The sequence below is a fragment of the Epinephelus lanceolatus genome, chromosome 1, assembly GCF_041903045.1.
Source record: "Epinephelus lanceolatus isolate andai-2023 chromosome 1, ASM4190304v1, whole genome shotgun sequence".
In the NCBI taxonomy this organism is placed as follows: Eukaryota; Metazoa; Chordata; class Actinopteri; order Perciformes; family Serranidae; genus Epinephelus; species Epinephelus lanceolatus.
Genome location: NC_135734.1, coordinates 33807612 through 33822639, shown reverse-complemented (window position 1 = coordinate 33822639; position 15028 = coordinate 33807612). Strand labels below are relative to the sequence as shown.

The 15028-nt window shown below is 38.2% G+C and overlaps 1 protein-coding gene across 1 annotated transcript; it reads left to right on the top strand.

The window, feature by feature from the left end:
* The first annotated feature begins 135 nt into the window (after positions 1-135).
* LOC117256529 (inhibin beta B chain) lies at positions 136-4561 on the top strand. The gene is made up of 2 exons (XM_033625989.2): positions 136-478; positions 927-4561. Exons 1-2 carry the CDS (start codon positions 136-138, stop codon positions 1700-1702), a joined length of 1119 nt encoding a protein of 372 aa, XP_033481880.1. The 3' UTR covers positions 1703-4561.
* The last annotated feature ends 10467 nt before the right edge of the window (positions 4562-15028 follow it).

The window sequence follows — 15028 nt, the reverse complement described above, 5'->3', positions numbered from 1 at the left end:
AACAAGGACCTCTGACAACATTTGGGGAACTTGTCACTTCAAAAGAACAACTCAGGAAAGGGGATTTTAATAGTTTTATTTGGTCCTTTACGCACGCCTACCACAGAAATTCATTTATTAACTTAAGAGTCCAGGATGACGCCGTCTTTTTTCGTCCCCGCGTTTCTTTTTTTGGCATCCGTGCTGCTGAAGGGTCTCTGGGTCAGTGGCTCCCCGGGATGCCCGTCCTGCGGTTTGCCGGCGATGGAGAAAGACGCAGAGAAAAGGATGATGATAGAAATCGCCAAACAGCAACTTCTGGACAAGCTGCATCTGAAAGAAAGACCAAACATCACTCAGACGGTGCCCCGGGCAGCGCTCCTCACGGCGCTGCGCAAACTACACTCGGGGCGCGTCAGACAGGATGGTAGTCTTGAACTAGAAAACACTTTACCTACCAAAGATCAAGGCTATGAGATAGTGAGCTTTGCTGATATAAGTAAGTTTGGTATTTACTTTTTACACTGTGAATCTGTCTTTTCCTTGCATGGCTTTAAATCTCCACATGGGCACATGCTGTGTGCTGCATGACCGTGCGTAAAATGGACACAAATTAGGTCAGGGATTCCGTGTGCCTTGTTAACTACTATAGGTTGATGTACTGTTCCATAAAATGTAAAAGCATAGGTTAACAGTATCTGTCACTGCCTTTAGATTCAATCATAGGTGTCTGCAGGGCTTCTTGTGAGGTTATATATGAGGTGTCAACCATAACATAGTGATGAATGTTTCAAATGGGTGAAGATAGTTTGGCTTGTCCATTATTTTTACACAAACTGCAGCTTTAATTTCTAAGCATGGTTATTTTTGCTTGTGTATCACAGGTGACTGTAAAAATGTACAAAATATTAACAGTCTGTGTTTCTCTTAATTTCATTGATCCATAGATGAGACAGACAGTGGCGATGCAGCCAGTCTTACCTTCCAGTTTCTGCAGGAACGTGGCCAGAGTATCCAGGTGCTCCAGTCTTCTCTGTGGATCTACGCCCGCTCCTCTGAGGACCCTAATCGAGACTCCCGCCTCTCTGCCCGGGTTTTCCTCTCTGTGGAAGGTGGGGTGTCAGGCTCCAACCGCACCCTGGTGATGGAAAAGATGCTGGAGGTCCAGCAAAGTAACTGGCACACCTTCCCCATCACCCGCACCCTGCAGGCCTTCCTGGATGGGGGCCAGCGCCGGCTGCACCTAGAGGTCAGCTGCGATGAAGATGGGAAGAACTTGTGCTCCATGGACGCCTCTTCCGACACCGCCAACCAGCCCTTCCTTGTGGCCCAGGTGCGTCTCCGTGACGACCACTCCAAACACTCACTCAGGAAGCGCTCATTGCGTTGTGGTGACGATGTGAGTGTTTGCTGCAAGAGAGACTTCTACATCAAGTTCAAGGATATCCAGTGGCACGACTGGATCATTGCACCTGAGGGCTACCACATGAACTACTGCATGGGTCAGTGCCCGCAACATCTGTCAGGCTCCCCAGGCATAGCATCCTCGTTCCATGCCACCGTCTTCAGCCAGCTGAAAGTCAACGGCATCAACACGGCTGCATCTTCATGTTGTGTTCCCACTGAGCGCCAGCCACTCTCCATGGTGTACTTCAACTCCCAACACAGCATCGTCAAAACGGACGTCCCAGATATGATAGTGGAGTCCTGTGGATGTACATAAAGGACAGAGAGTAGTTAAAGCAGATTTGTTTTAACACAACAGAAATATGTGTCTATGTAGACAGATAGTCAGATAACACACATGAACAGAGGAGATGGAAATGTAAGTATTTTTCCATGTCTGCTAACTAACTAACTCTAAATATGTTGTTACTTGCACTCATTTTTTTAATTGGACTGAAAATTTTTAAGTTTGCTTTGTCCCAAATTAGGCATAGAAGTGTGTTGAAATAGACACATTATTTAGCAGTTTACACACGAAACAATGACTATAATGTCAGTTTTAAAATTAAGATTACACTAGGGACATAATAGGCAAAAAGACAAAGAAATTTTTTGTGTCATATTTTAAGAAATCATAGTGTTTGTGACACATTACATGTCGTTTTTATTTAATTTAAAGTGTTGCGGTATGTAAAGAGTTGGAGAGAAAACTTTGAGTGCCAACGGAGTGAAATGTAAATGTCTAAATGAGATTTTAGTCTGAATGCAGACACATTTTTTATACACATTAATTGAAGAGAGGATAGAAACTAAGCCACTTTACCATATGGCACACTCAACACACAAAAGACAGGTGTGATATTCATGTAAAACATTTATAGTGGTGACATGTAGTTTAGGCCAGGGCTAAATGAAGTCCCAAAACTAAAACACAGAGAGATTATGAAGCCTTCACTATAGTGTACATTGTAATCCACGCCCAATGCAGTCTTTTTTCCTTCATTTTTGTGTTATGTTGTTGGTTATTTATTTTGTATTTTATGATTACTGCTGGAATTCAGCCCAAAGTAAAATGTTTTACAGATCTCAGGAAACTGGGAGCAGCACTCACCAGTCTTCTGACTCTTTAAAACATTCACTACAGTATTTTTTTTAACGTAACAGTCGCAGTGTCCACATACAATATACTGCATATACCCTTAATAGTTTATTTTAAAGAAGTGATATATTTCCATGGCTTATCTGCACCTTTTCTTAGCTAAACTAAATGCTGCCATTTCAGGCTTTTAAATCAATGACAGAGATCTTTGATTTAAACTTTGCCTTCTTCACGAACTAATAATGACAAAATGAAAGTTGGACACATGTTATTACTGATTTATGCAGTCTTTATATGTGGACCTGTGACAAAATGTCCATGTGGACTTTTATTTGTGTTCCGTGAGTCTTTCTGGGAGGCAGTTTTTACGACTGAACTGCAATTGTTTAAACTGGTACAATTTGTCCTGAGATCACAGCCCAGCCAATGCTGCATGCGGGCTGAAAAATGTTTGATCAGCATCTCCACTGTATTATTTACATAAGACGGCTAATCAGTTGGGTAACTCTTGTCTGTGACAGTGTATGAACCTAAGGTCATTTCTCAGCAGCGTGAGCAAACATTTAGCAATTGCTTCGATGTCAGGTAATGTGAAGGTCTGTGAGGCAGGTGGGTCAATGAGCATGTGGTGTTGCACGTTGGCATTTATAGCTCTCAAAGTCTAAAGTTTTCTGGGATGAGGTAAAATTAGAAGCTTTCCAGCAAGACGGTGATGTGGTAATCACTTTTATGGACTTGATTAAAAACACCTTCCACGTTTCCTAATGGCACAATTTACAGTCCTATAATAGATAAGTCTAATTTAGATTTGAGTATGTCATACCAAGTGTTGGGAAAGTTTTTTAAACATAATAGGTTATAGGTTACCCTGGTAAAGGTGGAATAAGTACAAATGTAATTACTTCATCAAGGTAATGTCACTTTATTACTTTTGATAACTTCTAACAATGCTTACTTCCATACTTGGAAAAGATCAAGTGAAGTATATTTAAAAATGCCAGCATACAACAATGACTAAAGTGAGCGTAACCAGTGGCCACCATTGACCCACAATGCAACACGTAACAGAAACGGAGGATCTACTAATAGATGGGAAAAACAAAGAAGTATAGTAATACATTATTGGCAAACTAAATCACTTTTTGTAAAACTTTAACATTTGAAATTGGCAAAAACTCAACGAACATCTGTCAGCACATGCCTTGTGTCATTTCATAGGACACAGTACAGTCATTTCTTGTGTACAAACTGTGCTGCTTGTACCAAATACATCTATAGTGTAGATTTGAGACAGGCCTTGTTTGCTTCTCGCCTATGTTTACACCAAGCGGTGTAAAAGCCAAAGATATTTCATGTCTCTGGATGTTTCATGTTGTATTGATTTTCAGGCAATAAGTAGGGGCATCTTGGCCAAACATAATAACAAGAATTTTTTTCGACATTTCCATCCAAACTAGCCCACAAACTTGTTTCACCTCTTTCTGTTGCCTCTTAAAGCTGCTCTTGTATTTTTTCTTCCAACCTGTGTAAAACGATTTTAACTTTATTGTGTATTATTTTATCTTGTAAGCACCCCCTGTCCCAGGACTCAATGTGACACTGAGGTGCCATCATAATGTAACTTATTAAGCACTTTATCACCCTACTGTATTTTTAGAGTAAATTTTGCTTGAAGGGTCTATACTTTAAACTCAGGTGGGTACTACCTAGAACAAGTAGATACTGTAGTCCTGCAGAAAGCAATCCGCTTATTTTCTTAAGCACTACTTGTGTTCAAATGTGTCGTATTGCATGTGTTTGCAGAGCACACAGATCTCTGTATACTGTAACTGGTCGATACCAAGCCAGGGTTTGAATTTTGTGTCAATTTAAAGTTGTAATTATTGTCTTTATTTTTATATCATGCTATATTTTATGCACAATGAATGATTTTGTAATAGGAATTCAATGAAAACAAATGTTTGTCACAGTGTGCTGAAATGATATGATTATGGTTAAAGTATATTTTTTAATAAATAAATAAATATTTTAAATTAACCTGGTTGTTTCTGTGATGTTTATCAGTGTACCTCTCCTCTTTGGCCACAATGACTATACATTGCACCTTAGAACAGAGAGGGTAATGATTATTATAAAAATGTATACAACTGGAATATAGCAGAGAAAAAAAGTATCTGTCAACACAAATAGTTTCTTTCCACAAGCTGTATGATTATACATGTTACCACCAAATGCAAAGGATGAAACATTAAAAGTCAGTGGTCATCTCCTTTAACCATATTTCCAGTTTTAGCTGGAACATGCTAAACATGAGAACATGAGAAACACGTTACCTGCTCTCTAGTCACACTGGCGCTGTCTGTAAGGCAAAGGTCGTGTTTGCTCATACAAATAGTGGAAGTGGCGTTATGGACCGTCTGTGTTTGGTGTGTCAACAACTGTCACATTCCCTTGGCATGTTGTCATTGTCACATCATGCATTTGCATCTGGGATCGATCACAATATAAATCTCACACAACAGTACAGATGCAAACAATCAGCTCTGCAAAGAAATAGTGAAGTATGTTTGATTTTGGGAAGTTTATAAACTGTAAAGAATGTGACAGTATCAATACATTGGCACACAATCACACAGCGTTATATGGTGAAACATGACTGTGCACAGTTTATTGTAATTGTCTTGTGTTATTGCAAACATTATAAACTGCTACTAGAACACAGCGGTGCAACATGAAAGAAGAAGCATATTTGATACCCAGAGAGGCCATTGCAAACGTCACCAACATCTTTTGCCAAAATCCCTTGAACTTTCAAAAACAGTAGGCCAAAACATAATGTCCTTTCCTGCCAAGGTTCGGCAACACCCCTTCTACAGCCAACAGCGATGCTGATGTTTCACCACCCAAAATGGACTCTAATCAGATCAATTTGATTATACAAGTTGCTCATGTTGAATTCATCAGTAACTCAGCAGTTACAAAACAAATATGTGTTTGGTTCAACGTGATTATTCCTCTTAGTACATGCTTTAACAAAAACGATACACATTGGTCTCTGAGTTGGTTCTGCTGCTGTGAATCACTGGTGCATGTACTCAGTCATGGCATACAAATCACCTGTTTTCTTATCCTTTAACTTACATCTATATGCAAAGGTATCCTCATCCATTATAATAACCAAAGGAGGCTGATGCAGGTGTTTTATCTCCAAGCGACACGTAAAATCAGCAGATCATCTTGAATAGAGTTATTCAGGGTCAAAAGTGCAAAAATTTAAGTGGAGCAATACCTCAACAAATGGCACTAAAAGAAAATGTATATGCAGACATGAAATGTAAACGTAATGGTGCATCATGTTGGCTTTGCATGAGTACTCCATCAACATTATACCTACTAATCCAAGGGTGTCACTTTGTGTTGAGAAGCATTGTGGACAGAAGGGCTCAGATGAGAAAAAAAAAAAAAAAAAGGTCCTCAACATATGTGATTTTAAGAAGCTCAGGGTCTGGGGGTTGTCCCTCAGGAAATTTTGAGCATCAAACCAATTTAAGGTGGAAACGTTTTTATTTATGTAAAGGAAAACACAAAATACAGGTGCTACAGGTGCTAAAGCCACAAGTATTTTAGCTTCTTCTGGTCATGTTCTTGCAGCTGAATTTTCTCTGTTGCCATCAGGGTTGTTACATTTTACCTGCTTGTAAGACAATCTTTTATTCCTTCTGCAATCCCTCTTTTTAATTCTCTCTAAAGTTTTATTGTTCTTTTATCTCTTTTATTGCTAATCAGTTGATTAACTTTTTATCATTTATTCAAACATTCTTTTATTTAGCTTTATCTTATTTTATTTATTTTTACTCATTTATTTATGTGTCTACATGCTACTGTATGTTATGTGATAGTATGTGTAAAAGGCAAGCTGTTCAAACAAATTGCCCCCTGCTGGGATTAATAAAGTTGTCTGAATCTCAAAATATAATAGAACATAATGCAGTAAGGCTCTCAAACAGTCTGTATTGCTGTTATAGTATTCTCCTGTAGATTAGCACTTCTAATTTCATGTCATCCCTGCTGATTCAGCACACATGTAACTACTCCGCTTTTGTTTGGAAAAGTAACCTTAATGTGTACGTGGCACCTATGTCAACAACACATTAGCTCACTTTATTAATTAAAAAAACCCTGGATGTTAATAGCTCTTTTGTGTTGTCATGATCACAGACACTTTAGACAACTTAGACAAGAAAACCCTGTGTCAAGAATTTGTTAAAGTTACTGATCGATGGGGACAAAATCCACCATTTCAAAAAGAGGTGGGGACATGTTCTCAGCGTACTAATTTATCTGGACAGAACCTCCATTCTAAATCAAAACCACATGCTGTCTACTGTCAATTGCTTAAAGGGTGAGCATTTTAAAAACAAACCATGATAGTGTGTTCTGATAAGTTGTGATAAGATGGTTGTAGCTGGGCGGAGATATAATCAATAATTATCAGAACATATAGTGCGGGGTCGTTATCTTGTGTTCAGCACTGTTGGCTCCACAGCACTGTGAGTACTTGAAAGTTTCGGCCTTTGATCCAGTTTTATCTGTAGCCAGAGAAACATTTGGTATTTAGTGGAATATTTTTGGCGTCATGTCCATTACGTGGGTTTTATTGTTGTTATTGTGATGTACTGCATTGTTTTTATGTATTGTAGTATTCATTCTGTGTTGTTTTAAATGCTCTGTCCTGACTGCAAGAAAAGTTTCCCTTTTGGGACAATAAAGTTACCTGACCTGGCCTGACCTGAATTATTTTCACTGCTGGTGGTAAAACCCTTAAAAATAATATATGGCAGCAGCACAACATATAAAACAGTTGGGGCAAGTGATCAGAAATAAAAATATGGCCCCTTTTAATGAACTGAAAAAAAAAAACAGTTTGGGATGAAAGACTCATAATTTTTATCTCATCTGCTAATAATTTTTTATATGAAGTCATATCTAGTATATAGGTGTTTATGTTCTGCTGCATCTGGCAGCAATTTCCAAACTAAATCACATATAGAAATATGACATGGGTATACTATACCCCTAACTACAACACAAAGGAATGTAACATTTAAATTAGTACTTACTGAATTGTGTTAGACACAAAATTTTGCAAATAAAGATAATACAAAGGGCCAACATTACACCTGCACACTGAAGAAAATTGATCCTACATTATCAAAATTATGTTTTCTTATTATAGATATCAAACCTTGTCCAGTAACTTGTATACTAGGAGTGAAAATGATCATTGCGTAACAAGAATTGTACATATATTACAGCGATGGCCTTTCTGTGAGCCAAGCTGACCATCTTAATGAGTTTGAAACAACGTAAACCAAACAGTTTCAGCATGGAGAGCTGGCATTAGGACTTTGTGGACTTACTATCAATGGAACAGACTGCTCTAATTATCACAAATCACGATAGGCTTGATGTACTTGATGAACTTTGGAACTATATTATATCGTGTCTATATTATGTCCTGTCCTTACTTGAGAAAGCTTGAAGAAATTACAGATAACAGATACTTGTTATGTTCTGTAAACTCCCATAAATCTCTGTTGTTATATTCTGTATTTTTTATTATTTATTTTTTGTCAGTCACTAAGATATTTTGTATTAAAATTATTTATCTAAAAATACTAAGGTCTATCTGCAGTGGTCTATCTTGACCCACCACAGACACACATGTTAGAACAAAACGTCTGGCAGACTCACTCACAAAGTGTCCCCGGTGGATCAGATTCGGCCTAGTCGGGACCACATTATGCTGATGAAGAATTATGTATCATATATTTATATGAATCTTTCCTTTCATTACTATTGCAATCATTATAACTATTGATATTCTAATTTATTTTCCTAAACTTCATTCTCTTATTTGTTTTTGCCCGCTCACCCACCTCTGTACACACTCCTATTTAATGCACATTTGTGTGTATGTGTATTCCTCTGAGTTTGTGTGTGTGTCAGCATGTATTACATCATTGGTGGAGATATGTGTGAGTGTGTGTATGTTTGGGGGAATCATTAAAATGCTAATGGCAAGTCTAAATTGGTTAGAGGGAGGTTTGGCCATGACTACATGACCAATAGATATGTGTATGTGTATCGTGCTGTGTGTTGCTGTAGGTTGTGCATGTTATTTGTCTTAATAAAAAAAAGGAGGGTGAGAACCAAAGAGGTGTTAAGTGACATTTTGGGCAAAAATGGGATGAGCTCTTTCTATTGCCAAAAGGGCACTTGTGAATTGTAGACTAATCCAGAGTTATTAATCAAAACCTGAAAGACTCAACGCTGAACTGAGCACACTTAACTTTATTGGTCCAAAAAAGGCATTTACTCCCTTAAATATTGTTTTCAGTAAATGTATTCAGTATATTGTCATCTATGTTTCTGAAGTTTAAATATTAAAGCTTAAATTCAGCCAACAAAGTCAGGATAAAGTATGGTCATTTCGGTTTTGGCTGCTCTGCAAAGTTGGTCAAATGTCACTTGCGTCCCTCCGGTTCTCGCCCCGACCAGCCAGTCCTACCAAACAGCCATACGAGGAACTCTCCTTTTCTCTCCTTTATGGTTGTTGTTGTTTACAGGTAATTAGCTTCAAGGTCGTTTTAGCTTATTTTTCCTACACCTACTTGCCTTGTGTTTTTAGGGACTCTATAAATGTCGAATATAGCTCTCTCCATTCATTCAGTCCTGGTAGAAAACATACTTTATTCAGGCCTCCAGGCTTGAGAGAGTCCAGGTATTGGGCACCCCCTTCTGGTGTGACAATGAACTGTTCTAAAACTGTGAATTAGCATTAATTCATCTTCGTTTTTCTAATGGAATAAGACAAGTGTCGATCAAAATCATGGCCATACTTGACTACACAGTAGACCAAACTAACTGCTCATTAACGAATAGCATGTCTAGTTCGTTAGTCGCTAAATGCTCCACTGTGTTCAGCAGCTATTCGCTAAGTTTGACTGTTTGATGTCCTTGAATAACTCTGAAAGAGCTGCATAGTAGATGACAAGTAACCTAAGACTGCTAAATACGACGCACCCTCACTATGTCCCAATTCAGAGGTCACCTATAAATAAAGTGACCAGCACTTTATCGTTCAACATCACAGCAGAGTACGGCAACTTGATATCAGGAGCAAATATGAGCTCTCCGAGACTGCAGGGAAGGTAATAGGCAAGTCACAGAAACAATTCTAAAATATATTTGACAGTGCTGTACGCAGGAAGGTCAAACATATGCCTGCAGATACCTCACGTCCATTACACTCAGAGTTTGAGCTGCTGTCATCTGGCCGTCAATTTTGGGTCCCAAGAACCAGCCGCAGCACGTGTAAAAAGTCCCTATGCCATACAGTAACACAGAATGACCGCATTAGGGAACACTGTTATTTCATAACATGTGCTCTCTTTTATCATTTATACAACTTATTGATGCAACCTGCCTATTTGAACTATTGTATCTTATATATTGTATGTTTGTATGTTTTTTTTTTATTTGTTTGTATGTACCTTTGCTGTGTTTGGGAGAAGCCAACGACAAACTTCCACTAAGGTCCAAAATAAAGTCTATCAATCTATCTCTATACAGCAGATTATGGGATAGCGAGGGCTGCAATGGATACACTTATGAGATCAACGAACGAAAGGTTTCTTAGCTGCAAACTGAGCCTTTTTTACGGCGTGACCTGTTGTGATGTTTTTGGAGAGTCAATGTGGATTTTGAAGGAGGCAGCCACTAAACTGGCACAGAAGAAATTTAAAAAAGGTCTATTCACCCATATCACAAAGCATTTACACCTAGTGGTTTCTAGTCATGCAGATAGTTTGGGTGTTATTTGCCTGTATTCCTATTTCAGATTTCTTACACTGCAGCTTTCATTCGTGTATTTTATACCTGTCTTTAGCTTGTTTATATTTTCCATCGTCTTGGCTTGTATTGATGGTATTTAAATATCCTTTTACAATGGGTATCTTTTGCACTTTGTCTTGATACTTTTTATGTTTTATGTAGAGCACTTTGAACTGCATTATTGCTGAAATGTGCTATATAAATAAACTTATCTTGCCTCTGGTTCCTGGTTCCTGCTGGTGCAACTTGCATTCATGTTTATTGGAGCTTGCAATGTCTAGATACGCAGCGACAGGTTACAGGACAGCACATGTGCTTGTAAACATCTACAGGTCTGGCAACTCCAAATGTCTACGACTGAATGATTACATGATGCCAAACTGTGAGTGCGTCGTAGGATCTGCTCAGCAACATGTGAATAAATGAATAAATAAGACTAAATAAGAATAAATCTCAGAGCCTTGCCATCAACCCAAAGCCTTTTGTTTATGTCACAACTTGTATAACGGCTGCTGCACGTGTGATGGTTTTAGAGCATGAGGACAATTTGGTGTTAACATGTGTACATGTGAGTACCCTCTGACACCAGAAAATAACTGCACTGGCCGCGCTCATGGAAAGCAGATAGCTGACCTACTCTGGGAAAAAATAAAAGCCTACTGACTCACTGATACAGTGACACACTGACCCACAGACCCACTGTGTTCTGTGTGCCACTAAAACCCTAATCCTTCACTCCACTCCAATCCCACAAATCCCTGAGGGAAGGTTAAGGTGTCAGTCAGACTCTTCACCCGCGGTGTCATGACGGGACAGCCTGGTAAGGAACGGCTCTCACACTCTCTCCTCTCCCCCACCTGTCCTCAGGTAAACAGTAACCAACACTGTTATGCTGGGTGTTCGGATGAGCGCATAAACATGCAGTAATTATTATTTGTTATAAAGTAATCATGCTATGACATATGTTCGGGCAGTTGTGCCATTAACATGTAGAGCAAATAGGAAAATGTCCTAAAAAGTGAGGCTGGTTTTGATTCCAAATGTCCCGTCAGACTCGCTGTTGACTCGGTCAGATTAAATCCCTAAGACAGATCAATTATTCAATTTAGTGATCTAAGATGTTGGACAACTAGCCAACCAGGTGAGCTGGTACAATGCACTTTACCAACCTTTTCCCTGAGTGACACATTTTCTATCACTGAGGGAAGTGACAACCTGTGACTAAGTGACATATTTCATGGATATTTTGTATTATATTCAGAGCATAATAATAGCAGTACAGAACAACTGATAAGCAGCACAATTAACCCAAAACACTGAACACAATAATTGCAGGAAGTTTGAGTGAAACCCGTGATTTGGATTCATTTTTAGCAGATTATTTCCTGTGAATATTACATCAGAGAAAAGTTTCCTGATATTTTTAAGAACTTAAGAACTTTTATATGTTTTTTTTTTTTTTTATGATTTATACATACTAAATAGGCTTCATTGACAAACTCAGTGTTTTCCTCTCCTTGACTGCTTGGCCTTTGCTCTATTAGAGCTCTATTGCTCTATAACTTTGTGCTTTTCTAACACAGAATGAGGCTGTTTAGCAGAGAGTGAAGACTCTGAATATAAATTATGTTCAGGTCTTCACTGTGTTTAGTTTATATCTTGAGTAATAATCTTAAGTTTAAAAAGAACAATTTCATTTCGTTTTCTTCACAGAGATGAATGAAATGCTGTGTGAAATGCTGTGTGTATATTTTTTAAACGTTTTCTTTCACCCCTTAAAATCAAGCCTGGTCTCACTGCAAAGTTGTCAAATTCTGGCACTTGGGCAGTGACTTGTGGTGTCAGAAACCAACAAAAAAAGGCGTCCTTAAGGCGGCAGCATGATATGCGGCCGGTTGCCATTATAGTTTAACAGTGCTTGGCAATGTAAGGGGGAAACGCAGTGTTGTACTGACATAGTGTGTTTATTTTGAAAGAGACTGTATGTAAATGTTACATTTCCTGTGAAAACAAGTGTATTTTGAAAAAAGACAGGCAGAACTTGACATGGTGTCCCAGAACGTCAACAACCAATGCACCTACGGTACCTTGCACATCGTATGTGGACATGGAAAGTTCATGACCAAATGTCAATATGTGACGAGGTCAGAGTGAGAATGTGTTGTAAAAGGCCCTGTGACCCCTCATGAAGATTTAGAAACCCACAGTGGGGGTCAGGACCCCCAGGTTGGGAACCAGTGCACTATATGCAAGTTCATGTGAAGCATAACTGACTGCTGGGACATTTCTACAATGACATCTCCATGGCAGTCTCACATATGAGACAGTTAATGCTGCTATTAAATTTAAATGTATATTCTTCATATTTATTCATCAATATTTATCTGCAGGGCGATATTTAAGGTATATATGCAGTAGTTGCAGTATATATATAGAATTTACTCAAGGATAAAATCTATCTATAGAAAACATACCAAACACCTACATTATGCTAATATTAGCTAATATCTTCAGTTGGTTGCACTTATCAAATACGGGTCACGATTTGTTTGGAAGTTCAACACCTTTTGTATCTTAAGAACCATTTTAAAGGTCCTTGATTTGTATTGCTGATTGCACTGTTGCTCTGCTCGCTGGCTGTACATGGTACCTGGCACTTCGAATAACTTTTAAATCCACAGGATAATCCCATTACGACAGACCTACTTACCCCTTATATCTCTATGTGTTACATCAGAGGTTCCATGTTACAGAACAATATCCGGCATCCTCTACGTGAACTCAGATAGAGCTTTACTTGTCATTTAGTTGCTCACTGTTAAAGAGGGCATTCGATTTAGTCCTCCTTTAATAAATTAAGTTGTAAAAAAAAAAAAAGAAAAAAGAAAATTCAACAAGGTATAAATAATTTTGATAATAAAATTATATTCTGTATCCTGAAAAATGGCACATATTTGCATCAAATTGCACCAACTAGAAAATTTGTAAGATCAAATAATTGGGCATAGTTTACACTCGGCATGGCAAATCTGATAATGCCAAATGCCTGTCAAAAAGAGAATAGTTTCAAGTTTGAAATATATAAAATACTTATATTATATATATATATATATATATATATATATATATATATATAAAATACTTTGAATAAATGTATATTAAAATGCATTGTAGCAATAACACGTTCATTATTTCAACTTTGTCATATCTTAAAAAATCTAATTAAACTCATACTAACTACAACTAATTCATCTGTAACAACTGTTTCTTAATAACTGACAAAAAGATGACTATACATTTAACATTACCTGGTGCTGGTGTGATATTTAATACATTTCAAATTTAACTACCACAAATATAATCTATATTTTTCTTCTATTATCAACAAATGCATTGGATAGCCCCTCTGTAGGTTAGTGCATTTGCAGGTTTACTGCCAATGTTTACAAAACTCAGCATCAGTTCTTGCCTCTTGGTGGCGTCATTCAAGTAATAAGCTTGAGGGTCACAGATTTACTACAGGGAAAAATCCAATTAAATTGACTCCTGCTTTACTGGGATCGTGCCATTGACTCACGCTGTCACGTTTACTCCAAGAATTTCAAAAATCCTTGGGACCAGCAAAACAAAAACTAGTTGAGGTGGTTGAGGGACTGCACAGTAAAAGCAATTTTATAATAATCAGTATGTAACTTGTCCAAGAATTGTGTATAATGGAAAGAAAACTTCCATCTTAGGGGTCTAAAGTAGTCAAAACTGGACAAACATTTGTCTGAGGTGTCATGATCGCCAAATGACCTTCTTGCCTACCACAGTCCTGACACTGTCAGCACCCAGAGATGTAAATATGGTCATAGTGACTGCTGTTATGGTTATTTACAGTTTGGTCAGCAGAGGGCACAAGTGAAAACTGCTAGCCACAAAGCTAAACATGACAGCTGTAGTTCTGGACAAGTTTCATATCTCAAACATCTCTCTCTGGTGACTGATCTCTTTACTGATGACAGTTTGGACCGCATATACTCACATGGAGCAGTCCGTCAACAGCATCCATACATCACAGGAATTTCTAGATTTTTGGTGAACAGAACTACACCTGATGTTTGGGAATACTGATCAGACCAGGTACTGCCACTGGTGATCAACACTTGCCACAAGGACACAAAGTGAATCTGTGCAGTAGCAAAAGTATCCTTGGATAAACCCTACCCTACCCTTCAGCCACTGTTACTCATATCATGCTTGTGTTGTTGCCTTTCTTTTGTTAGTTATATCTCTGTGAAACACATAAAAATGTATTTCAAGATGATTTTGGTGTACATACACCTCACTTCTTAAGGTGTCAGGAGCATATCACAGAGGGAGCAGTGAGTCTGGGCATGCCAAACTTACTCTATTTAGACTTGCCAACTTGTTTTGCTCGTGGTTAGGCAGTAGCATTTGACTCTCTGCCTCTGCTTGCTGCTGAAAACTTAATTGGACTATGTGTCGTGTGCCTGAGATGTGTCTTATAAAAATGATAAAATCAACCATAAATCAACAGAGGAAAACCCTTATAGCTACATATCTGTACTTTGAAGTTCAAAGAATCCTGAAGAAACAGCCACT